This window comes from Protobothrops mucrosquamatus, unplaced genomic scaffold, assembly GCF_001527695.2.
Source record: "Protobothrops mucrosquamatus isolate PMUCROS unplaced genomic scaffold, P.Mucros_1.0 scaffold1475, whole genome shotgun sequence".
NCBI lineage: Eukaryota > Metazoa > Chordata > Lepidosauria > Squamata > Viperidae > Protobothrops > Protobothrops mucrosquamatus.
The window spans coordinates 2,804-28,883 of record NW_015387653.1 but is presented as its reverse complement, the minus strand read 5'-3'; the positions used below and the strand labels follow the sequence as shown (position 1 = coordinate 28,883).

General features: G+C 36.4%; 1 protein-coding gene across 1 annotated transcript in view; it reads right to left on the bottom strand.

Moving 5' to 3' along the window:
• The window catches only part of SEMA6A (semaphorin 6A), a 74,503-nt gene extending 49,380 nt beyond the window's left edge, over window positions 1-25,123 (bottom strand). Inside the window, exons 1-6 of the mRNA XM_015822140.1 lie at window positions 25,005-25,123; window positions 21,356-21,473; window positions 11,292-11,352; window positions 8,612-8,674; window positions 7,087-7,188; window positions 2,492-2,582 (exon numbers count right to left, since the gene is read on the bottom strand). Of these exons, the coding sequence (XP_015677626.1) occupies window positions 2,492-2,582; window positions 7,087-7,188; window positions 8,612-8,674; window positions 11,292-11,352; window positions 21,356-21,473; window positions 25,005-25,104 (535 nt within the window). The 5' untranslated portion in view covers window positions 25,105-25,123. The remainder of the gene's footprint in view (window positions 1-2,491; window positions 2,583-7,086; window positions 7,189-8,611; window positions 8,675-11,291; window positions 11,353-21,355; window positions 21,474-25,004) is intronic.
• Window positions 25,124-26,080: the final 957 nt, after the last annotated feature.

Genomic DNA, 26,080 nt, shown 5'->3' with positions numbered 1-26,080 from the left:
TAATCATGGAAACAGCCCATCCAAGGGGTCTTAAGGCATGAAAACTGTTCCCTCTCAGCACTCAAAAAAGAAGAAGAGTCTGAGGAAGAATCTCCCTGGGCAAAAGGACCCTCCTTGGATTATATCCCGCTTGTAGACTCCAGATATCACATGCCTGATTTAATCATAACAGTAGACTATATCAATATATGTTCCTAGTAATGCAACTAGATAATTTTAAAAGACTTTAAAATACTCTTGTATCCTTCCCCTTCAGACCTACATCTTAATTCAATTATGGAGAAGGCAACTGTATGTTAATAATTTTTTCAGGGAAAACTATGCATTTGAAAAGAAAATGAATATAATACAATGAAGCTCTGCGTAACTATGTTCTTACCTCAATTATTATTTTTAATTAAGAAGAAATTGCTGCTTCTCTATCACCTTCAGTTCTCTGGTTATTCATCCAACTCTGCCTACATTTATTTTATTTATTTTATTAGATTTGTTTGCTGCCCATCTTGCCTCAAGGTAACTATGGGCAGCTTACAACATTAAAAGCCAATACAACCACAAAAAATAAATATTTCTAATAACAGTAAAGATTACAATTAAGAAGATGAGGAGGAAGGGAACAGAATGCACATGGGGAGGGCAGTGGGGGCTTTCTCTTAATCTGTCAACCACCTCCAGCGTGATACATCCCTATTGGAGCCCCAAACCAACTGGCAGAGCCAGGTCTTAAAATCCTTAAGAAATATGTATCAGAATGGTAGGAGCAGATCTCGTCCGAAAAATTAAGCCATTCTCTTTTCTAATTCACCTATTTCACTGAGGATCTTTTAAATCAAAACTAATTTTCAGGATATGAACCTAGCAGAAGACGAATGATTTGCTTTACTGTGCTCTAAAAGCTCAAACACTTAAATTTCCTTCTGGAGTCCACCCGTAACTGCCCCACTGAATGTCACCTTCCGCTCCTCCACTTTTTATTATATAAACAGCAATGCTGTACACCAGCCTTTTCTAACTTGGTGACCTCCAGAGATGTTGACCCAAAAATCTCATCATCCGAAACAGGATGATCACTGTTGCAATCGGTAGTTCAATACATTTGTACCAGATTGAAGAAGGCTACATGAGCAGTAAGTAAATCAACTTATCAGGATTGGGAGTATAATGAAAACAGATTCAAGTTCCCACTTTAACTTTTTTGTGGCTTAATATATTTTTATGAGTCATTGCATTTTTACTTTAATGCAGCACTGGCTATCTGTATTGGTATGTGAAAAAGACCTTGGGAGACAGAGCGGAAGAGATGCTGCTTAGGCAACAGTCAAATAAGAGAGGGTATTGTCTACAGCAGCTTTAATGGATGGAGACCAGAAGAGACTCAGAGATAGTGGGAGATTTACACTTTTAGATTTACAAGATTCTGTTAATGGAGCTTTATAATAAAGTAGAATTAGTTTATCTGTATAAACATCAACCTTGAAAGTCTGAAAGTACAATTCTCCTCCATCTCCTTTACAGCCCAAGAAACTAGGGAGGGTCCCTTCTGAACTTCTTGCCCTGCCCATTATTCAACTGCAGGCTATTCTCGCTCTTTATCTGACTGCTCCCCAGGCAGAATGTCTTCATTCCATCTCCCAAGGTCTTTCCCACATGCCATTACACTACAATAGTTGCTTATGGCTTTGTGAAAAAAATAGTCTGAATAGTTAGTCAAAACTATTTCCATAATATTGCTGAATATTTTATGGCTATTTTGAGATGGGATCATAAGGGTTGATGCTAACAGAATTTCAGTAATGAGACAATTTAATCTAAAATCTATAAAGAACAAAATTCTAAAATATCATTCTATAATCAATGGCCCAAATTAACCCCTCTAACACATACTCATATTTTTAAACCACTGCAAAAAGAATTAAGAGTTAATTGCATTTCTTTGCATGTATTAAATGTATTAAATGATTAAATCCACAGTTGCCACTTCAATCTCCTCCCTTGCCTCAGCTGGTAACAAAACATCAAGAAGCTTAATCTCACCAGGTTTCTCCTTTTTTCTCCTTTCTATTTTATCCAGAAAAGAGTAGAAGCCACATATATTAGCTTGTTATCCTAACAGCTGAGATAAAGTATTGAACCTTATGAAATAATTTTCTGTCTACTCTAATTCAAAGTTACGTTAATATACTTTAGCACTGTAAGTATACAACAGAAAATGAAGTTATTTTCCAAAGTGAGAATCCTATGTTTATTTGTTTGACTATTAGCTAATTAGTTTAAGCCATGTGATACCCAATAAATGGATAATTCCACCCCATAAACATATCTCCCATAAACATATCTCCCCATAAACATATCCATAAACATATCTCCCCATAAACATATCCCCCATAAACATATCCCCCATAAACATATCTCAAGAAGGAGCTATAATTGTACTCTCTAAGCACCTCATTATAAGAGGTGCTTAGAGTATATTTTTCTCCTTTTATGTTACCTGCAAACAGTGCGACATTGGCATGCTTTGCATCATAAGGACATCTAGCCATTCCACTGAATTCATCTCCCAGAAATTCCAAAGTATCCATCTGAAAAACAAAACAGCATATTTCTTTGCAAACTAATAGGACTGGCAGAGATCTTGCATGAGAATTGTTTGAAGAGTTCTTTGTGTCAGAGAATCCACCTAAATGGCTGTGTCTAACTGACCTTGGCTATTTCAAGAAGTTAAGAAGGGTTACATTACAGTTAGTTGTTACTTGAATGTGAGATCAGGGAGCAATTTCAAGCCTGTTGGCTATATTGGGAAATTGAAAAAAAGTGGCCAAGAAAATTGCATGGATGTATCCATGAACTTATAAACAATTAAGTCAGCATGAAGGAGACTTGCTCTTTACCTATGCTGTGTAAGACAATTTTAAAGCTAAACTGCACAAACATTGAGAAAATGTTCATAGATTAGAAGTTATAGTCTCAATTTCTTGGTCAAATAACCTAGGTCCTACCAAGATAATTGGTGCTAAAGCAACATTTGCCACTATGAGTACAGTCTTCCCCTAAGCCCAAGACCAAAATATATCCAAATAATTAAAGGTACCTATCTTTTGCTAGGCTATGGGGTTTATTTTTCCTCCTATGCTCAATCATTTCAAAAACTGTTTCAATTCCAGTAAACATAATACTGAGAATATCAGATTGTTTCACCTCAGTGTAGTCAAGTGAATATTGCTGCTTTGCCAACCTCTGCTTTTCTTTCTCTCATATGCACTTTTCTAATTTGGAAAGGGGAACGGTATCCCACCTGAATTACTACTTCATACTACCACTAGTACCGTATATGCCTGGTTGAAGAACAGTGCTGTGTAGCATCCCTTTAACTTTCAGAATTTGGGTTTTTGTTAGCAGTGTGTGTGGTGGTTCCTCAAATCTAAGAGTGATTAAAAACTGGGTCTATGCAAGGCTCACAGATGTGAAACAGAACAAACTAACAAGGATCAGATAATCTATCCCATCATATATACTGAAATTAATCAAGGAGAGACAAACCCAGGCATCATGCTGCCTTAGTTTCTATCTATTTTCAATCCAATCCTGCACATGTCTGGAAATACCCTGTGGAGTCCAGAATTTAAGACGACTGATCAGCACATCTTTAGCATCTTCCTTGAGCTAGCTTGTACAAGGAGTAAAGAGGCTGGGCGAACATTCTCCTATGAACATTTTTCAAATTAATCTTGCTATTGAATTATAAGTAAGGCTGAGCAAATGTGATTATGAGAAATGATAAAGTTCTCATATGATGGTGGTAGAGGCCTGTTCATCCTTATACTGCTTGCAGGACTTATCATCAAAAACATCAACCTTATTTTTTATGGTTCTCAATCCTTCAACCTTCTTCTTCTTATTTCCCCATATAATTTACAATGAGTTTTTTTTTAAATTCTCTTTCAGAAAAATTTCTACAGAATTGGTTTGAACTAGTATCATGTGTAAATCATTCTTCTAGCTGTCAATAATTAATCTGTGAAGTATTTAAATTCTCAGCTTTAAGTGCAACCCTTGGGAAAATAATATTCTACCGAGCAGCAATAATTATACAAATAAGCATCTCAACGCAAAGCAGGTTTACAGTGGAAGCCACAGGGAAAAGTGCAAAGCCTACAGGCTTTAAGATTCAAGTGTGTTTTGATTACTCAGTGCTGACTTTTGCTTTGTATCAGTTCAGATCTACCTAGCAAATTCAATTTACTTCAACAGAGTAAAGTAAGATAAGGAATTTGAAAAACCAGTGTGGATAATAAAGCAACTAAGCATCATTAGTCTCATCTAATCAATTGTCAGTCCCATGGGTTGAGAGACCTCTTTCAAGCATTGGATGATTTGTCATCATTTGTTTCCTGTCATGTATTCTTTTCTCTCTCGACTTTCTAAATGGAATCATTTGTGTTTTTCTTAGAATGGAAACATATTTAAAGGAAAGGTAGAAGGGAAGGAGCTTTGTATAGCGTATAACATTCCAGGCCCATCTGTGTATTTACACAGGCTTTTGAGACCTGATGGTAGTGCCAAGACTTGCAGATCAAATGTTCTAATATATTAGCTTAGGTATTTCATTGGTCTTCTAAAACCTCAATGTATTACTGGGCAAACTCTCTAACAGCAAAGCAGTAGGTGAAAAATCCAGCATAATTCTATTTATAAGAGGAAATTAAATATTTGCAAAAATAATGCAAAGACTGTTAATATCCCTCACATTATCTTTCCATCTCCATCCTAAAAGACCTATGTAGAAAATAACAGTTTTCCACTAGGAGCTGCCTGAAATTTGTCTGACAAATTTATTTCAGAAAGTACTAAAATGGTTTCCTGAACTATATGGGCAAAATATACTGAACTTGAAACATTCAGTGGTCAGGTTAACTATTCAGAACTTGAAAAAATAAATAGAACAGTACTACATATTGAATATTATTATTATCCTAACTTCAAAAAAAATGACCAAAGAAGGAATGGAAGGAAGATATTTCTACAGTATACCTTTATTTGTATCTATATTTTTAACATAGGAAACAATGGAAATAAAAATAAAGTCAGGTTTCTGCCAACTTGACTACATCTTTTTTTAAAGAATAATCTTCTTGACCCATTTTTCTAGAGAATAAATGGTAAGCAGCATTCAGAATGGATTACCACCAACTTAAATTTCTAGCCTTAGTACAAAAAATAAATTTTCACTGTTTCCTATGGGCAAATAGTAAAAATATTTCTAACTTAGTATTATTGGAATACAGCCAATTCAATATGTTCAGACATCATGTTTTGAGTTAGGTTCCAAGTACTTCCCTATCCATTCTCTTTAAGTTACTCAAAGTAAAAACAAAACAGAACATCCTAAGCACCCACACATTCTCACATAGAAGAGACTTCAATATATACCCCTATGAGCAAACATTTACTAAAGGAAGGAAGGAATAATTTTTATGAGTCCACAATAAGCTAGATGGAGCCAGCTTTTTTTCCCCCTTGAGGTGAATGTGTAGTGCCTGATTATTACAATATTCAATTGCTTTGACCATCAGCTTAGATTCTAATTCCAGGCTTACCCAAGATATATTTTTGAGAGGACACAGGAGAAAATGTTAAACCACTTCTAGGAATATCCTGCACTTTTTAAGAATTTGAGGCTAACATTAATTGTACACGCATTTATGTGATTTTAGAAAAGGCAGAGCCAATGATTAAGGGAAATAGTAAACAATAATCAAGAAATATGCCATATGAACAAACTATTATTTCTTTTATCACTGTGCCTAATTTCTGCCTCTCTCCCTGGCAATTAGCATTATGTGGCCACTGAGCGCTCAGTATGTGCATTCCTTAGTAGATGAACCTGGGAGGGTTGCCCACTAAGATTCTTTTAAAACATTTTTTTTGCAAGCCATGGGGTCATATGATTACCCCATTCTGATTATAATTCTTTTCATATTCACAAGCTGAGTTCACTATTATGATGTTCAAACTTCTTACTCTATGGAGACAGGCTATAGCCTTTTCTCTAGAATCTGAAATGTTTTAAACAGTGGTTGGTTTGTTTGTTTCTTATTTCTCAAATGCTGAACTGGCTGATCTCTAGGAAGCTGATCCTGGAAACTGTCTTGATGAATCACTTGTTATAAGAGAAAGAAGAATTAATTCAAAATTTGAAAAGCTGACATTAAATAATAAATGCCGGCAACAGAAGAGAATTTTATTTGTATTCTGAGGAAGTATTATTCTCTGAAGAGGAAAGTGCCTGGATTTATTACGAACAAATTTGGATAGCTGACCAGTACTGACTTCTTCACTTTTGGACGAGCCAATTTCCTGTTGCGCTGTCCTCTCTGTTGGCTGTGTGCAAGACTGCTGTGGGCTGGGCATAAAGCCACAATTAGCCTCCTATTTCCATATGCTTGGGTTAACTGCAGATTCTTCGCTCCAGGCATCTACTTTCAAGTCTCTGAATTTTAATTAGCAGCAACCAAAGGGATAACGTGAGTGTACCAAATTGCAGTATCATGTTTTATGAGATAACCAAATATGATCTGGGTTATTCTGTATTAAATATAGGTCCCAAAAGAATTGTGAAAAAAAATTTAATTCCTTCAGCAGCAATTTTCCTTTCAGTTCAGAATCAAGCATTTTATATATTAAGTTCTATGCAAATATACTCTTTCTGCTTCAATTCTATATTGGAAGGTTCTCTCTGTGAGAGGAGACTTCATGAACCTTGCCATGCCTCAAAACTCTGCCTCAGAATGGGAGTGGTTACACTACAGCAACTTTACAAGAGGTCTGGTGTTACTTTCTCTAGTTCAGGGGTAGGCAACCTTGGCTCTTTTATGACTTTTTGGGTCAGGAATTCTGGGAGTTGAAGTCCACGAGTCATAAAAGAGCCAACGTTGCCTATCCCTGCTCTAGTTGAAGAAACAACATTCTGAGGGAGAAGAAATTTCATTGAACACAGTTTTGTACTTTTTGGCTTTTGTACCATTATAAAAACTAATGGCAAAACCTCTCCAATTACTTATGCTCTCCTATAAATGCAATGCCTACCTTATAATTCCTGCAGGAAGGACTGAAGGCATTTGTCCCACAAATAAATAACGTATCATCATCTCGTTTTAGAAGAACCTTTATAAAGTTATGACATTCATCCTGCCAAAAGGATTAAAAAAAAGGAAAAGAACTGAACTACTATTTCAGCAATTAACATCATAAAAGTTTGATACAATAAAATAAAATACACCAATTTGTTTGTTTCAGCAATTTTTCCTGCCATTTGGAAAACAAGGCAACAATGGATTTCCTCAGAGTGGCATTAAAGCAACATGGCTGTCAGGAATTTAAGGATTATACTTGTCTTTTTATACTGCTGTTTATTGGAGAAAATGTACTTTAATGACAGTCATGAATCACAAATAAGACCTTAGTATGTCTATATGTATTTATGCAATTTATACACTGGTGCGTCCTAGGCAGTTTATAGATATAAAAACAACAATAATAAATAACATATTACATTTAGTCATTAAAAGTAAGAGGAGAGGCTGTTCCAGATGAGGGAAAATACCACAGAAAATGCAGCTATTGCAGCAGGTGTAAGACACTGGAATACAGGTAGTCCTTGCTTAATGACCTGTTGCTTAGCAACCATTCAAAGTTACAAAGGACCTGCTAAAAAGTACTTATTTAATTTAGAATTGTTGATGGCTAGGCATAGACCTGAGGTTATTTGATCACATTTTGGGCACCTAGGGACTGGCTCACATTTATGGCCGTTTGCAGCATCCTATGGTCACACAGACATGATTTTTGACAAATTTCTTTTGCTGATTTCTGATATTTACTTGCAGTTTCTGTCAAAAAATATCCATTGGATGAAATGGATTTACTTAATTAGGGCAGCTTTTGCTTAATGGCTACTGTAAAATAGGCGGTAAAGTCAGTGGTCACGTGTCACAAAAAGGCATGTGGACATGCAGTGACCTACTTAATGACAGCAATTACTTAACAACAATAATTCCGGATTGAATTACGGTTATTAATCAAGGACTTTGTGTACTAGGATTAGACTATAAACATGGCTGCATTTTGCATTGTGTGAAGTTTTGTGGACGGATCAGTGTAGGCTTAAATACAGTAATCTAATCAGGAGCATGACTGATGGTTCTTGCACATCCTATCTCATGTACTGAACCATATCTGGGTAGAGTGGGAAAAAAAAAATAAAGCCCAGGAAATACATCTGATCTAAACTCATTCACAGTTAATCAAATTTTAAACTTCTAAAGATAAAGACTGTATTATATCAGTTCCTAGTAGAAAGTTAGCAGGGGTAGTAAGCTTCTTAATGCCTCTTCATTTCCCAGTAGTTGACATTTTTTGTTATAATATTTCATTACATTACAAGTAAACTATTTTTTGAAAAGTAAAACCTTCAATAAACCGTTGGGGAAAAAAACAATTATTAGCTAGGAAATAAATGGCATGATCCAATCTGCATCACAGAGAACAGTGTAGGATAACAGTCAAGGAACTGAATAAAGTGGCATCTGCCGGAGAAATGAAATTTGCCTACCTTATGTTTTCCCTTCATTCTGCATGTATCTACATCAAGCTGTCTGGATTTCCATGTCAATTTCTTCAAGGATCAAGAAAGAAATCAATTAGCGCCTGGGGTGTTTGTATTTAATTTTAGAAGGAAAACTAGCTACTGAATATAAAATTCTCAAAAACATTCCATACTTATTCTATGCTTGACTTATTCTAGCACAGAAGCCTTAGGGATGTAGAACATTTAGTTAGAATTGACTGCTATTTAGTAATCTCAAATTATGTAATATTTTCTTTACTTGTAAGGGTGTTGGTTAACAGGCAAATATTACAAATCAACACATTATCTTTGTTTTTATCTCTCATAATAGACTATATATATATATATAGTCTATTCTGAGAGATGTATGTATGTATTTGTGTGTGTGTATCAATATATGGAGAGAGAGAGAGAGAGAGAGAGAGGGGGGTATGTTTATATAAATATGTCTGCACATATGCATGTGTATGTATATACTGTATGCATATACACACCTACACAAACAGACATATGCATAAATACAAGTACAGGCATATAATTTTGTACCAGTAGAAGAGTAGAATTTATAGCTTACTGTTGTACTGTGGGCTCTATAGTGCTCTCTGAGCTTGGTGGTTTTCTTGCAGACATTTCTTTACTAAACTAGGTAACATAATCAGTGTTAAGAGGACTGTGGAGGTTACCTAATTTTTCTAGCACTGATGTTGTCTGGTTTGGTAGTGGAATGTCTGTAAGAATACGACCAAGCTCAGAAAGCATCACAGACCCCACATATAATCTTGTTCTGTTTTAACAAAAATTAAAACACACTCATATACAGTAGATCAAATATTCCCTGTTGTTGTTTGGAAGTAGTGTTTAATCAAATAAAACGTTTAAGAGAAATAAACACTATTGAGTTAGAAATGCTCTCGCATTGATTCAAAGTTGTGCACAGCAAATCATTTGAACTCATTCTGAAGGAACAAAGAAATATGACCAGAGTTATCTCTTAATTCTAAGCGGAGCCCAGTCTGACAGCTTCTGATATGAGTGCCAGAGAACACGTTTGCATGTAAAAAATATCTACATTCCCAGGTAGTGTTGGAAAGACCACAGAGCCATTGCTAATCATTATAAATGATCCCAGCTAGAAGGCCAATGATTTTACCTGTCTAAGGCATTTTCAGTAGATTTTACCTATAAAAAGACTTTCATGAAACTCTAATAACGAGTCAAAAATTTGATGCACCTAGGCAAAATTGCAACAGACTATTTGTCAATGGATCCTGAATGAGGAAAAAACAATGAAGAATTGGATTTAAAAGTACCTATCGATGGTGTTTTGCCATCTTAGTGAAGAAATTGTATACCCTTGCCAATTGTCAGTAAAAAAGAGAAGTATCTGAATTTCAGCTAAACTGAACATTTCATATACTGCTCTGATTTTCAGAAATGATATGTTTCAAGGCAAAGGATCATCAAACATTTACAATAAATCTGAATATTTATTTTACATGGTTCTTGGCTCCAAGTCCAACAAAAAATGGGGAACAGAAGTAGGAAATACACTATTCTATGCAGATTTAGCTTCTCACAAAGACATGCATTCCTAGTCAAGCAAGCAGAGCAATGTTAGAAGCTTTTTTTCCACTGTTTTATTTATGCATTTTTTATTTGGAAGCCATTGCAAAACTTTTTTTTCATTTTTACTTAGGTTGCCTTTAAAAACCACTTAGATTTTGTATACTATTCTACCTGAAATATTTCAGCCCAGCTTATTTATTGCTCTACTTGATTTTACCCCATGAAAACAATAGTTTTAAGTTACTTGCTCTTAAGGGAGAAACACTGAAAACTCGAGCTATTTATATACAGTCTGAGTAGCTTGATGTAATGCTAAACAAATGATATATAACATGCATTAAAGTTAACAGTTATATTAGGATTCTGGACAGTATTTCCACCCATATCTATAATTCAGTGATTAAGCATTTTTGCAGTTACTTTTTGATGATACTACATCATCGTTCTTTCCCCTCAGCTGTGTTATCTTACACTTTAGCTGTATCATCTGTCTTGAGTATGATGTAATAGATGTTATTAGGATACTAGAAGTGTTCAAGTGCTGAAATAAATGGAGTTTTTCAGCCCTTCCTTAACTATGACACATATACATATCCTATTAATTTTGGAATATTTAATGCAGTACTAACAGAACAAAATATTGTGGCAGCCTTCTAAGTTTTATCTTTACTCTTGAGTATCTGTAGTCTTGAGGAAGAATTATAAAAATCATAAAATTATTGCATTTATTATCTATATGTCTATATATCTATTTAATTCCTTAGAAAAATGTGACCATTAAACTATTTAAATAGAATTTGTTGAGTAACTAGTATTTACTATAATATCACAGAAGTCAGTCAAAACTGACAAGTAAAAATGTTGGAATGTGTGTGCCTCTATTGTAATGCAAAAATCGTGCTTATAATCTCAGCTAAGTTACTTACCCAAAGTACATAACAAAAATGGCAAATTTATGCACATTGCTTATATGATAACTTTGAAACTTTTAAAATGATAATTTTAAAAGCAGGTCTGGAAAACCTGAGGAGCAAGAGTATTTTTTCTTATTTATTTTCTACTTTTTTATTTTTACTTGTGAATAGCAGAAACTACTTACTTTGCTAAAATAAATCTCTTCTGTTTGTGATGAATCCATATCAACAGTATAAATATGGTCCCTGTAAACAAAGGGAAAAAAGAATGCCAAGATAAACTCAGATGGTTCATATTTCACAGGAAGAGTGCTTTGTGTTCAAATAAATCATTGTCCCTTAGCCAGGAACTAAGGATAATATCAAAGAACACTAGGCAACATATCTTATGCTTTCTTTGTGTAACAGAAGATAAACAATCAATACAAATTCAACATGAACAATTCTTTCAATATGTGCTATGAATGAACAAAAATATAAAAAGGAATTAACTGAGAAGACAGAGGTTCCCTATAATCATTTTGTATAGATAATGTTTTATATATATTTTATATATACAGAACAAGTCAACCTGAAAGACTGCAGATTGGGATACAGTATATTGTAAGATAACTGTAAGGTTTGCATAATTTGAAAAATATTTGACTCCTATAATCCTTTAACAATCTTATCATTGTTAAAAAAAATCTGCGATAGATATTCCTATTAAGAATTGTGGCTCCTAATACGAAAACACATACCTGGACAGAACATGTATTTATGGACATTTGGATCTTTAACTTAATTTTTCATTATTTTGCATTATAGTCTAGTAAGATTTAGCAGGTGGCAGATGCAAGTAATCTTGTCTAAGTCTAAAAGCTAAGCAAGTTTGGGACTGGTTAGACTTTGGATGGGAGAACAACATGAAATTCCGGGCATGTCAGCTAAACTTGAAAGTAATAAAATAAATAAGCTCATGGATAAACAATTTGCAGTTGACCCTTGAAACTCATTACCAAAGCTCATTGGAGAAGTACCATCAGACAGTATGCTAAAAGATAGCAATAGAGCCTTCACAACAATTCTTTCTACCACCATAATACAGCCATTCAACTTGTATATGTTATCGTTCCCATAATCCTAGAGATGCTTAGCTATATGATAAAAAAGAACAGCAGTACATACCAGTCCTCCCCCTGTCCCAGATAATGAAGTTGGAGGCCAAGATCAAGGCAACTTGGAGAGAGGTTAGTTAGTTGTGGAACTACAGAAGGGTGTGGAGATAAAGAAAAAGAACTGGCTACTGGAAAAAAAAATTAAGGGCGTAACTCCATCTGAAGCCCTGTAGACTTCTAAACAGAGGCTCACAGTCCTGGCTACAAGGCTAAGGAGATGCACTACAGAAGCACAGGCCAAGAAGATAATGACCTGTTCACAAAGGGTACTTCCAATTGCAAGACAACAACAGAGTAATAGCACAGTCACCAACAGCAGAAACTGAACAATACTGGAAAAACATAAGGGAGAAACAGAAGACACATAACATTATAAATGATGTGTGTTGAAGGGCATCCTTTCCTTTTTCACAAGCAGAAATATACAATAAAACATTTTGGTACAAGTAGAACTTTGAACTTTGTATCATCTCCCTGTCCCAATAAATCACATGGGTCACACAGATGTTTATTTTTCTTCAAATGCTTAAAGATCTATTCTCAAGTCTTTTGGGTGGCATTCAGTGAGCCTGAAGTGCCCAACAGTATATGCAATGCTAATGTGGTGTTGTTTTTAAACATTATTTCTCCAAGTTCAACAGAAATGTGGCTTGATTTATAATATAAACAGGGAGAAAAGCTCACAACATCTTTTTTGGTTTTTGTTTTGTTAAATGAATAGTTAAATTAGAAAATAGTTAAGTTATGAAGGTAAGACTTATTTTAATGTCAGTTGTTTGTGTTCCGCTTTTTTCTTTCTTTGAGAGTTCAGAATTAATAAATTAATAAACTTAGTTGCCACTTTCTCCTTAGAGACAAATTAAGGTCAAGGAGCACAGATATGATATTCTTCTATACCAGAGGTCCCCAACCAGGGACCGGTTCTACGGAGAGAGATTTTTCTGCTGACCAGAGGGTGCATGGTTTCATGTACTGCCTGTATCCCATGGATGGGGTTTGCTTGTTTGTGCAGACTGGTTTCTGGCATGCCACGGCCCAGTGCTGGTCCACGGACTGGGGGTTGGGGACCTCTGTTCTACACCCTCTTAAACAATGTGAAAAACAAGGGAAATATCATTTTATAAGACAGGAGACAGCATCAGTATAATCAAATCTTGAATGATTGACTATGAATTTGGAGCAAAGAATAGGAGGATGAGATTGATTAAAAAAGAATAAATCTGTAAAGAGTGGTCTTTCAAATAACATTAATTCTCCACCTACTTCTTATGCACAATAGGTCTGCTATTGAAATTGGTATCTGCTATTTTAAAATAGTGCAGTATATATAATGAAATATCTTCTATTCATACTAGCTTTTTCAAATCTATTTGGAGGAAGCAAGGTTAGTTTCTAACTAAAGCTAATTCAAAACATTTCCAGCAAGCCAAAATACAAACAACATTTTCCCACAGGGAGAAAAGGGGTTTGTTTATTAACAAAATCAGGTTTTCATAAGTTTTTCATGATTTTTCTCCCCTTTGAAAGCAGCTTTCTTTCTAAGATGCCATACCGAGAAAGGTGTGGCTGTATTTATTTTTACATTCTTTAATCTTCTGTAAAAACTGCCATTTACTTTTATGACGCGTTTAATGCTTATTATTTCCTTGACTCCATTGGAAGGACTTTGATCCAAAGTTAATACATAGCTACTCTTTTGTTTGGCTTTTATTTTACAGATGAAAAGACTATGTTATCTTTCTGCAGATTTTCATTGTAAAGCTCTGGCAAAATAGACCAGTAAGTTAAAAACAAAAACATGCATTTGAATGGCAAATTAATAAGTGATTATTTATCCCTGGCAATATCTAAAAAATGTTCCATTTACCCTCAGTTATGTTTTGTATATAGTGAGTGCCAGAAAAAAAAGAAAACGGTAAGAGTCAGCACAGCTTTGTATTTCACTCCCCTCTAACTGAGGAACCCTACCAACCTTTTCTATATCCTATACCCCTAGAACTCTTCTGATATATTCTCGCACCCCTTACAAAAGTTCAAAATAACAGCAACAAATTATGCATGTACACTATAATTTTGAAAACCCAAGTTGTCACACCCCCTGGAATATCGTCTCACACTCCCAGGGGGTACGAGCACCCCAAGTTGGGAACCCTACTATAATGACTTATGACAAATTTGCCAGTCAATTGTCAGAAAAAGGAAACTCCAGAATGATGGACCTATGTGGGCTCTGATTTCCAGATAAATAAAAAAAAAATGCTTCCATACATGTTACTTGATCCACAATTGTTCCATATAAGAACTGCCAAGTACTAAAAGAGTCTGCTAAACTGAAGATATAAATCTGTGCTGTTTTGTTTTATGCTGATTGTCTCTGTCATCCCGATCTTGCTAATTCATTTTTTTACACAAATAAACCAATTATAGCACTTCTGTTTTTCCCCACCTCCAGTTAACAGTGCCCCAGACGTTATTATGGCACACTTGTACAGGGGAATAAAATGTAAATAATGCTGCCTCTTTCTGACCCGTGGCCACAGCTATGAGCATTAAAGGCATGTTATGATTCTGGTGTGCACCTGGAAGATATGATAAATTACCAAAAGATGTAGTGGGAGAGAAAACGGCAAAACGAACACCTAAAAAATTAAGTGTATTTGTGAAAATGGCAAGAAGAAAAAAAAAATCAATCTTCTCATGTAGCTATTATAGGAAGCATTATTTAATTATTCAAATTCTGCTTGTCTTTCATGTACTATTCTCTTCAACACTTGCCTCATATCAGCAAGATGATCTAACTTTCTTATGACATTTTTTTTAGCAATAGAGTCCTAAAGTATATAAAGAGATTTCTGCCTGACCCTTGAGAGTTCAGATCACAATACTTTAGTAAAGCTAACCATCCAGGGGTCTATGCAGTTTATACTTAATGACATAAGTGCTCCAAGGATTCACTGCTACTTAGAGCAGAGGTCCCAACCCTTTTGAACGCCAGGGGCCGGTTCTGTGGAGAGAGGTTTTTCCAGTTAATGGATAATCCACTAATAGGTATCTACCTGCCTGTGAGCCAAACTGCAACATCTGCACTGGGCCAGATCAAGTAAAAAACTGGGAAGAAACAGGCCCAGGACAGGCGTGGCAAGTTTGGCTGACTTGATCTGATTGGGCAGGAGGATTAAGTTAACCCATTAGTGGATTATCCATCTCCAGTGCTGGAGAAAGACACATTTATTGGAATTTCTTTAAGCTAGTTGGAGTTTCTCCAAATGTTATACTGTACTTACAGAATTAACAATGCTCGCTTTAAGCCAGATTGTAACCCAATCTAGCATCCTAGTATATAAAGCACTGTAGGGGGTAAATGTGCATGGGATACAGCTATGGTTTTGTTGTATATGCAAACCCCAAAGCTGAGAAAGAATGCGTTGCCCTCAAAAGTAATGAACAAGGAAGGAAATAATTGAAGTTTATGTCTGTTGAAAACAAATTATGCATAAATTACCAAAGGACTAAACAGGGAAAACTGGAACTTTGTGGATGCTTGGTTCTTATCAGTTTCTGTCCAGTTAAAAAATGAGAGGGGAAAGTTTACGTAATATTCTGGGAACAGCTATAATCAGTATAATATAATCAGAGTTTTTATGGATAATAATTGAGTCACACAAACCACCTTACATTTTGATGGCGAATCAGATACTATTCTGATGCTGTTGAATTGCAAATTATATCAATGCTTATCAGTATCAATAGCTCAGCAATGGGTTCCCATTCCTGGCCTATTACTGGGTGAAACAATGACTTTCAAACATTTTGTCCAAGAAACACTTTCCATATTATGTAGTCTTGATTATCATCTCTCTGCTCCCACACACAGTTTCATTCATGAAACTGGCTGATCCTTTATGCCCTTCCCTTAAGTTGGAGTAGGGTGCTAATTAACAATGATTACATAACTTTCTGCAACTGCACTGGGTAAAAATTAATATTTAACATGATATTTATCCTCAATAGATTATCCTTCCATTCTGCAACTCCCAATAAGCTGTTAAGCAGCCTCAGGGTTTGTAACTGAATGCAAACAAACAAAACCTACTGTGTTAGATTATTTCTTCCTTGGTCTAGTAGGAAATGTTCAAATTCTTAATTTAACACATTGTAATCAGGACTTGATGTCTTTGTCATTAGGTTTTATGAAAAATATACCTATGAAGCGCACAGGCAGCTGTGTTCTACACAAAATTCAAATACACATGGAGGCACAAAACCTGCATTTTCATGTAGATACATTAATCCTTTCAAGCAAGAGGAGACTGAACTTCTTGAAATGGAAATAGTACAGTAGAGGAAAGCATCTGAATTACCGGTCCAACAAATGGGTAAATGGGTATACATTTATTACTCTACAAATTCTTATTTTAAAACACCTCCTTTTGCTATCAGAGAACAAATTAGATTTTCAGAACATTCAAATAATCTGGAGCATAAAATTTGGCTTTCCCTTAGGTCTTGTGCATTAGCTGAAATTCTGACACCACCAGGCACAGCACATAATACAATTTCTGCTAAAACAAAAAAGTGGAACAGACAATTAAGGATGAAAAAGAAGAAATGTGGCTATTCATTACCCCTTTAAATAATGGCAGGATGATGGAAATCTACCTAACAAGTAGCCAAATAGCCATATAAACCTGGAATGGAGGTAACTTCTCATGCTATAACTATGTAATATTAAAATATATTGTTTATTTTGGGTAAAGAAATGCAATATACTAAGTTGCTTGTTAAACTCCTTTTATTGGAATTCCTATTTGTCACTGTGACAGTTACACCAAATTGCTAAAGCAGAAGCAACTATAAATTTTCATTCATAATAGTTATCAACAGTTGATTCACTTTTTAAGTTTATTACCTAAAGATGAAAGAGACTTTTGCTCCATTTTATCCTTATTCATTTTTAAAAAGAATAATTTTTGGAACGGAAATGTTTTTGTGTAATTTCAGTGCAGAAAAATGTTGTTTCTCTACTGATGAATGTCGAGTATTCCAAAACCTTCACTCTGAAATCTTTCCAGGTGATAATTTTGATAATCTTGTAGTGACCCAAGCCTCAGAAGTGCTTAGAGCAGGGGTGTCAAACTCACAACGTCATGTGACGTGTCATGATGTATCGTGACTTTTTTTTCTATTGCCAGCAATGGGATGGGAGTGGTTTTGGCATGATGCATCCGGCCCACGGGCCGGCACTTTGACACACCTGGCTTAGAGGAATAGAAGAGACGATGTGCAGAAGAAGGCTCCTCCAAAGCTAGTAGTGTTCTTATACTCAGAAAGAGAACAGAAACAGTAGTAATAGCAAAGAAAAGCAAGAATAGGGCCCTCCAGTCATCAATAGTGGACCTTTTTATAGAAAAGGAGGTTTAGGAAATGATTACTTAGGCCAAAGTTGCCTTTCCTGTAAGACAAAAGGTCAAAATTTGTTCTCTGTCATTTTAGTGTGCAAGACATGGAATCACAATAAGGCAGAATTCAAACGTGATGCCAGAAAAAAAATCTTAGCCATAAAAGCAAGGGTTAGACAGCCATCTGTCAAGGATGTCCTCTGAGCAGCTGTTGGAGTTTTGACCTAAAAGGACCTTTCCAATTCTATAAAAATACACTTAGCCTAAACACAATTTAGACATGGTCCAATAAGGATTTTTCATATGATGTTTGCAATTTCAGTGTAATTAAATACTTGATGCATGATTGGTTTATCATCGTTGAAAATACTCTTTAGGTTTCTTTAAAAGAAATTTATTCTACTGAAGGATGCCCAAGTCCAGCAGGTGGCAAGAACTTAGGATAACTTTCAAACCACTAACTAACACCTTTACATGTTCAAGTTATTGAGACAACCTTTTAGCAGTTTATTTATTCTAATACTTCTGGTTTTGAATAATATTGTTCTGGAATAATTTTTTTTTAATAATTCCATTTTCAATTGCCATTTCATGTAACTATTTTGAATTGGCCTAAGCCTAACTAATTTTTAAATGGAAAACCATGTTAATTCTTCTACAATAGAATACAAATTAGCACATGCTCAAATTCAGCTTTAGAAGAGGTTGCTACTAGAAATCCTTTTGAAATAATTTCCCTACTTATCCATAATAACAGGTCACAGGAAGACATCACTAGAGACAAACAATTTGCATGCAAGCTCAAATCACCCTAAGTGAGTAATGAAATGTATGGTGAGATGTCTACTGTATATTAGTTTCCCATGGATAAAAAGTCTGTACACACTTACAGCTAATGTAAGTGATGACTGCTTGTCTTCATATAGTCACATACAAAGGTCCTTATACAGAAGCTCTTGAGGATTTTGTTTAGCACAGTATAGAACACATTTTGACTCAATTCAGGAAATGTGAGATGTCAAAGTAGAGCAGAAATGTCAAACTCGCGACGTCACATGACATCACGCAACATATCGGGACGGTTTTGCCATTGCCGGCAATGGGGTGGGTGCGGCTTCCGGATGACGCGTCTGGCCTGGGGGCCGGCAGTTTGACACCCCTGAAGTAGAGGGTTAATAATGATCTGCTAAGTTAGTTTCCATTGAAACAATTCTAGTAGTGCTTTAGGCAGTGGCGTATCAAGTGGTAGTAGTGATATCTGCCTCAGATGCAGACCAAAAGGGGCTGCTGATGCTGAATATTTGAGGAGGCCAATGGTGGGAATCACATTGCTGGTGCCTGTGCACCATCCGTTATTTGGTAGTCCAGTGGTGACCACAGCAGCGAAGGAGAAAAAATGTGCCTTCAAGGTAGTTTTGAATCCTGGCAACCACCCTCTGCAATGTGCTTGGCAGTATTTTTCAGAAATAGTTTGCCAAGTCCTTCTTCCTAGGATTAAGAGAAATGAATGATCCGAGATCATCCAAATAGCTGTGTGACTAAAGTGGAACAAGAACTGTGAACTTCCTGTTTTTGATCTGAGGCCTTAACTACTATACCAAACTGGCTATTAGCACTGAAGGGGTGAGGATATTAAAAAAAAAAAAAAGGTCTGCTCTGGATGTCAAATATGCTAGATAGGCCACTGGCTTTAGGAAACATCCATCCTTTTCACAGCCCATATTTTATTTCATATTAATGAAAAAGATTTACTCCTTTGTGACTTGTTTTTTTTATTTATTAAAATCTCCGAAAGTTATTAGCTAGAGACTGGCCAAGATGCAGCCCCATACAGTATATGAGATTTTGAAGATAAAACAAAAAAAGTTTTTTCATAATTTGCGTAACGTAATACAGATAAACTTCAAATGTGCCAAATATGAAAATACACATATTTCCCATTCTTTTCTGTCTGGCTCTCTCTTTGTTATATATATATATATTTAAAAATGGTTAAACTTCTACCATCGTTACAATTTAATTTTATAACTTTGTGGAATGTACAACATTGTTGCTTATTTCCCAAAACATGGAGTTAGTTGCTTTTATAAATATAGGAGAATGATGCCAATATTCCAGATGAATGAGTAACTACTATGCCTATTTACTGCTCCACCACATGGTACATACCAGCTGCAAGGGAGCAACAGTAACAGAGGGCCTTGCTTCTTGCTCAAGTTGCTAAGTTTCCTGAATTCCTATAAGTGGCCATTGTCCACTACAGAATACTAGCCTAGATTGGTCCAGTGGGGCTCTTTTTAACTTCTTACATACTAGATAAATATGTAAATTGGGTTGGTAACAGCTGAAGCTATCAGCTAGCGCCTTCTGATCAGGAATTTTACTAAGGCAATACAAATGAAGGCATATAAATGCATTCTGACTAGCATACCAAATGGATGAGTTGGTGGGAGAGAGCTTGATTTTTCAGTCTATAGAACAACTGCCGATTGTTCCTATTTTTCAATTCTGAGGGAACATTCTTTTTATGCAGGATTAGGCAACCTGGTAGTCTGCAGATTTTTTGAACCTCAATTTCCACCAATCTCAGCCAGCATCACTAATGTGAAGGAACTGTAAAAACTTTCATTAAAAACATCTGGAAGGCCAAAAGTTTTCTGCTTCTGCTATTATAAAATTATTGCTATTTTTAAAAAGATTTCTAGCCAGAGTCCAATCTGTTCACTTCAGATACAGATTAAAATAGGGATGGGCAACCTGCAGCCCCCTTTTCATAGCCCATGAAAGACTATGCCAGGGGTCCTCAAACTTGGCTCTTTTATGACTTGTGGACTTCAACTCCCAGAATTCCTCAGCCAGTGTGCCTGCCTGAGGAATTCTGGGAGTTGAAGTCCACAAGTCATAAAAGGGCCAAGAGTTTGAAGACCCCTGGACTATGCTATAGAAGCAATCTGCCAAATAACTGTAATGCAACCTTCCATTCAAAGGAATGAAAATGATGTATTAATCCTTCAATGGCCTTATTGTAGCTACTTTAAACAACCTGGCCCCACTCTCAAAAAAAAATTCTTCCAATATAGTCCAGGAAGCATTCACTAGTTATCTTGATTCTACCAATCAGTACTAGAAATAATAAGTTGTTTCTACTTTGGTCAGCCCACCTGAAGTTCTCCAGATGTGCTGAACTGCAATTCCCATCCCATCCCCAGCTGAAGATGATGGAAGATGTAATCTAAGCCATCTGGAAAATGTCAGGTTAGGGCAGATTGTCATAAATCATGGGGCTTGGGAGCAGCTATGGAAACTGAGCCAAGCCATTTTTGCAGTGTTTTTTAGGAAGCAAACAGCATTCCAGTGGCCAGAACGTGCATCTTCTTGCTTCATAAAGAAACCGACTGTCATCCCGCTTTCCCTGTGAAAAACAAATGCAATAAAGGAGAGGAAAACCAAGAGTGAGACACCAACTGATCTGCCATTTTTGTAATCGCTTATTGACCAGTTGAAGAGAGCTTAGGCCAGCAATTTGGGGAAACTGAACACAGGCAAACTATACCACTTGAGAGCATGTGAGCAGCTTGAGGAGGAAATAAACAAAAAACCTGATTCAAATTTTGTCACCCAAAGAAAACATTAATGAAACCAATCCCCACAATTCTGCTTGTATATATGCTAAGACCATTGAAAAATACTGACCTAGCAGCAATGTAGAGGGTTCTGTCCATTATCATGAGCAACTGGATGTCAAGTCTGTGCCTTTGTGGAGTGTTGTGTCCCGGTTTGTGACCCACGAACACTGGATACTGTTTTGTATCTACAAAAAGCACAGAAGATTGAAAGAAAAGCAATAAAAAACTAAATACAGTGAGAGACAGATCCCTCGTTGCTATAATTAACATGGTTCTGATTATAGTTAAATTGCACACAACAATCTAATTGATCACAATCTTCTGATTGTAAGAAAAATGGCTGTCATATTCATCGTCATCATCAATTATCATTGTTTTTTCCCCTTCAGAATATGATTTTTTTTATATGACCCTTTAATCCCTTTACTTGGGGTGGAGTTGGGGCAACTGAATGGAGCTGGGTGTTTACTGGCCAGATGCCCTTCCTGACGCCTATGTGGAATTTGCAGCAGATATTTGCTCTTTGCACCCTGATAGAGAAACATCTGTTGCTGCTTAAGATTAAACTTTCAACTTTCCAAGTGGGAGGTAAGCATCTTCACCTCTAGGCTACTGTGCTTCAGAACATGATGCCCTTCATAAATGCTACATACATCTTCCATTATCCTTGACAAGTACCTATACTAGTTTGCAGTAGTGGTGATATTTGTAGTTCAACATATCTAGAGTGCCTATGTTAAGATAACTTCCTTTGGGGATTTCAATATTTAACACTTGTATGTAGCTTTCTTGTCAATCTTTGCAGCAATCTAAATAGTTAGATTTAGCTTAGAAAAGTTGTTCTGTCAGGATAAAATGCTGCCCTGGAATCTATTAATTAGTCCAAAAGCCACACAGTCTTGTGATTAGATGAAATGGACATGTCTACAGGCTGCTTGCAAGGGTAACATACTAATCATATTTCTGGGAAGGATGAGACAGACTCATTCAATGAACTTTTCAATAATTTCAGTTTTGTACTGGTGAAGTGAATTTAGTTTTATTTCCTTTGCAGACTGTCTTGTAAGGATTTTATTGGAAGCTAATTAAATTCCGTTTTACTTTATTATGTTACAAAATGTCTCAAGTGCCCTCAAATGGAGGCAAACCTTGTAAAATTTTAGAAGCAATGGGTACTCTGTCCAATTCAATAGGCTTATGTTCACATACTTCTTAAAGCTTAAGTACACTAGAGCAGTTCAGTACCTTATTGCTCAACACAAGGAAAAAGGAACCTGCAAACCCAGAAATCATGTCAAAACTTACTAATCATGACCACCCACTAAAACACAGTTTTCCTCTATTCATAGCAGAGGACAAGTAAACTGGTGTGCAGAAAACACTTATGTGCCTATTCTCCCTCCACTCATAAAATCAAAGTCCCATTCCAATAATGTTACTTCTATTTTACCTCTCTCTCTCTCTCTCTCTCTCTCTCTCTCTCTCTCTCTCTCTCTCTCTCTCTCTCTCTCTCTCTGTGTGTGTGTGTGTGTGTGTGTGTGTATCTGTAGCTGAAGAATAATTTCCCAAATCTGATTTAATGGATTTATTTCTTGTCCTTCTGCCTTAACACTGAAATACAGAATTAATACAGCAGGAAACTTAAAATCAGTATTACTGGGATTTATTTATTTCTCATATAACAGTGAAAAAGTTTAGGATTTGACTTGGTGTAATGCTGGTTAAAGTTCAATGAAATGTTTATGCCTAGAGTTTGAATGAAATCTGGATGCAGGTACTTTGGAGAGTTGATTTCCTTAATTTAAAACACAAGAGCTCAGACTTCCATGTGGATTGTCATTGTGAAATGAGATGAGTTTGTGCTCTCAAATCAAATTCAGCGTTTTCTTTTAAGGCTTGCACCAAATACATCCTTATGGGGAATTCTTCAATCTCTAAACTTGAGAAAGCCCAGGACAATGTCAATTTACATTTATTTTGGTTGGTCTACTGCATAGGTTCTATTGCATAGGCCACACTGACTGAAGAGGAATTGTCTTGAGCTGCCTAGAAAATATATACAGTAATATAGCTAATCTATATAAATCACATAACAATGTTAAAAGTTTATGATCTTGTGGGGCCACATTACTGGCTGTCCAGAGCCACATGCTGCCAGTGGGTCAGACACAACTGGTCTACTTTGTCTTTAAAGATCAATTAAAGATTATTTCTTCAAAAAGAAGTTCATAGGTGTGTCGTCACCATGATGAAACAGAATCTTCTGAGATCTCTGCTACCTAACTATAACTTCTCCTGTATGTTTATCAAATTAAAAAAACATTTTGGATTCTTCATTTATTATTCTGTTTAACTACAGTACATCCCCATTCAATATTATGAACTATGAAATAGTTAGAAACTCTTCAGTGCGCTCTGGTGGAATTCTCATACTTAATTTGTAGCGTTTAAGGAGGAGGCTGTCAATTTGTAGCACTTGTGACAGTGAAGTTCTACATTAAGCTTTTTATAATCTACCTTTTTAAAGCTAAACATTGCAAATGCTCTCTCTTTGATGCATTTGCATCCCAATGGGGAACAGAGGGGGATACTAATCTTCTTCTTCTTCTTCCAGGCAAGCTGCCGCTTTTACATTGGCTCAAATGGAAACTATTTTGTTTTCTTTAGTTCTGTTTACAATAGAATTGCAAAGTTAAAGAAGTGGTACGTTTATTGCTATATATGTGTGAATAAACAAACAGCTAGAGAGCAAGTTAGTTAAATGAATAATCTTTCAATTCTTAACATTATGTTCAGAATTGTGCTAGTTTGGATCAATGGCAAAGCTTAATTTCTCTTGTTTCAGGGAATGGAATGCTTTTGTTTTGGCCGCCTCATTTTGGTTAAAAAAGAAATGTTGCCTAATATTTTTCAAGAAAAAGATGTGACTGGAAAGTTTAACATGCTTCTCATATCCTTACCACTTTCTACAGGGGGACAATCGAGAGCATCTTGGATGGCCAAAAAGATCATTGGCAGTTCCCTCCCTCCCATCCAGGACATAGCATATAAGCATTGCTTGAGCAGGGTCCGTAAGATTATCTGGGACACTACACATCCTCTTCATGATCTGTTTTCCTTGTTACCTTCTGGGAGGAGGTTTCATGGTATCCATAGCAAAACATCCAGATTCAGCCATGGTTTCATTCCATACAGCATTAACCTTGTGAAGTCTCAAGCTTCCTCCTTCCGTTATATATTCAAGATGGACAGTATTTAATATTTATTTGTTATGTATATGTATGGGTCTATACATATGTTATATATAGTATGTTTAGGTGTGTGTCATGTATGTTTCACTTTGAGAGCGGGCAACTAAATTTCATTTTTGATGTGTGACGTTGTGCCCACAGTAAAAAAATGACAATAATGGTTATCTTATCTTATCCAAGAATCACTTGAGTCTGGAGAAGAACAAGATTTATAGACATAAATGATAACTAAAAGTTCTTCTACACTCATATAACTGGCCCAGAACACAGTGGTTTTTGTGAATGGTTTTATATCAAAAAATAGTGATAGGGAATGTGATGCCATGACAGGGCGCAGAGGAAAGGATGTTTTTGCCCTGCTAATGCTTGCAGTTCTTAATCTTGCTTGTCAACAAGCTATGATTTGATATTGGGAAGGGATGGAGAAAAAAATATTCCTGCCATTTTCCTGCCTTTTATACTTACAGTTGCCATGCGAAATACTGATTGGCTCAGGATCTTCTGGGAAATCAGCCCCAGCAAAGTGTAGCAGTGTGAAATATAGCAGCAAGGCTTCTGACCTCATAGTAGTTCAACTGGGAAACTATTCCTTCACTTCACCCTGTGAAAGACAAATAAGATAATAAAAGCCTTTATTACCAACTGGGTAGTAGTGGGTAAAATAACAACAATAACAACAAAAACAATGTTGGAAGGAACCTTGGAGGTCATCTACTCCAGGGCTTTTCAACCAGTGGTACGGGTACCACCTGTGGTACATTGGCATCTGGCAGGTGGTAAGCGACCATCCTAGAAAAGTGGTAGCAGGGGAGGGGAATGAGCTGAACCGATGGCAGCACTGCACAAGCCTGAGCGAGAGATGGCTGGAGCTGCAGGGCTGTCAGGGCTCAGCGGAAGCGCCAGGATCAGTGCTTCTTTGGGGCTATCAGGACTCAGTGGAAGCACCAGGATCAGCGCCAGGCTCCAGCTGGAGCTCGGCACTGATCCTGGTGCTTCTGCTGAGCCCAGAAGAAGCGCCAATCAGCTGGAATGTTGCAGCATCTCCAGGGTCTTGTGATTTACATTGAGATGCTTGGCAACTGATTCATATTTATGACAGTCACAGTGTCCCAGGGTTATGTGAAGTGACCAAAACCTGCTGCAACCACCCAGCAGATGGGGGGAATAAAAACCAAACACCCCCCACCCTAACCCCGCTGCCAATCCTCAACAGAAATGCTCACAACAATGAAAACCTCATACAGGAGGAAGAGCGCCGCCAGGTGTCTTGCTCGGCTGTGGCTTGGAGGGCACTTTTTTCAGTGCTATTGTAACTTCGAACAGTTACTAAGCGAACTGTTGTAAGTCGAGGACTACCTGTACTTTATCACTTTCCCCCCCCTTTTTTTTTTTTTTGGTCATCAGGTTTTTGACACCTTGCTAGGTGACTGGTGGTACTCGGATGTTGCCATATCCTAAAAGTGTACAATGGGTGAAAAGGTTGAAAAGCCCTGATCTAGTCCAACCCCCTGCTCAGGCAGGAAATCCTATACCGTTTCAGA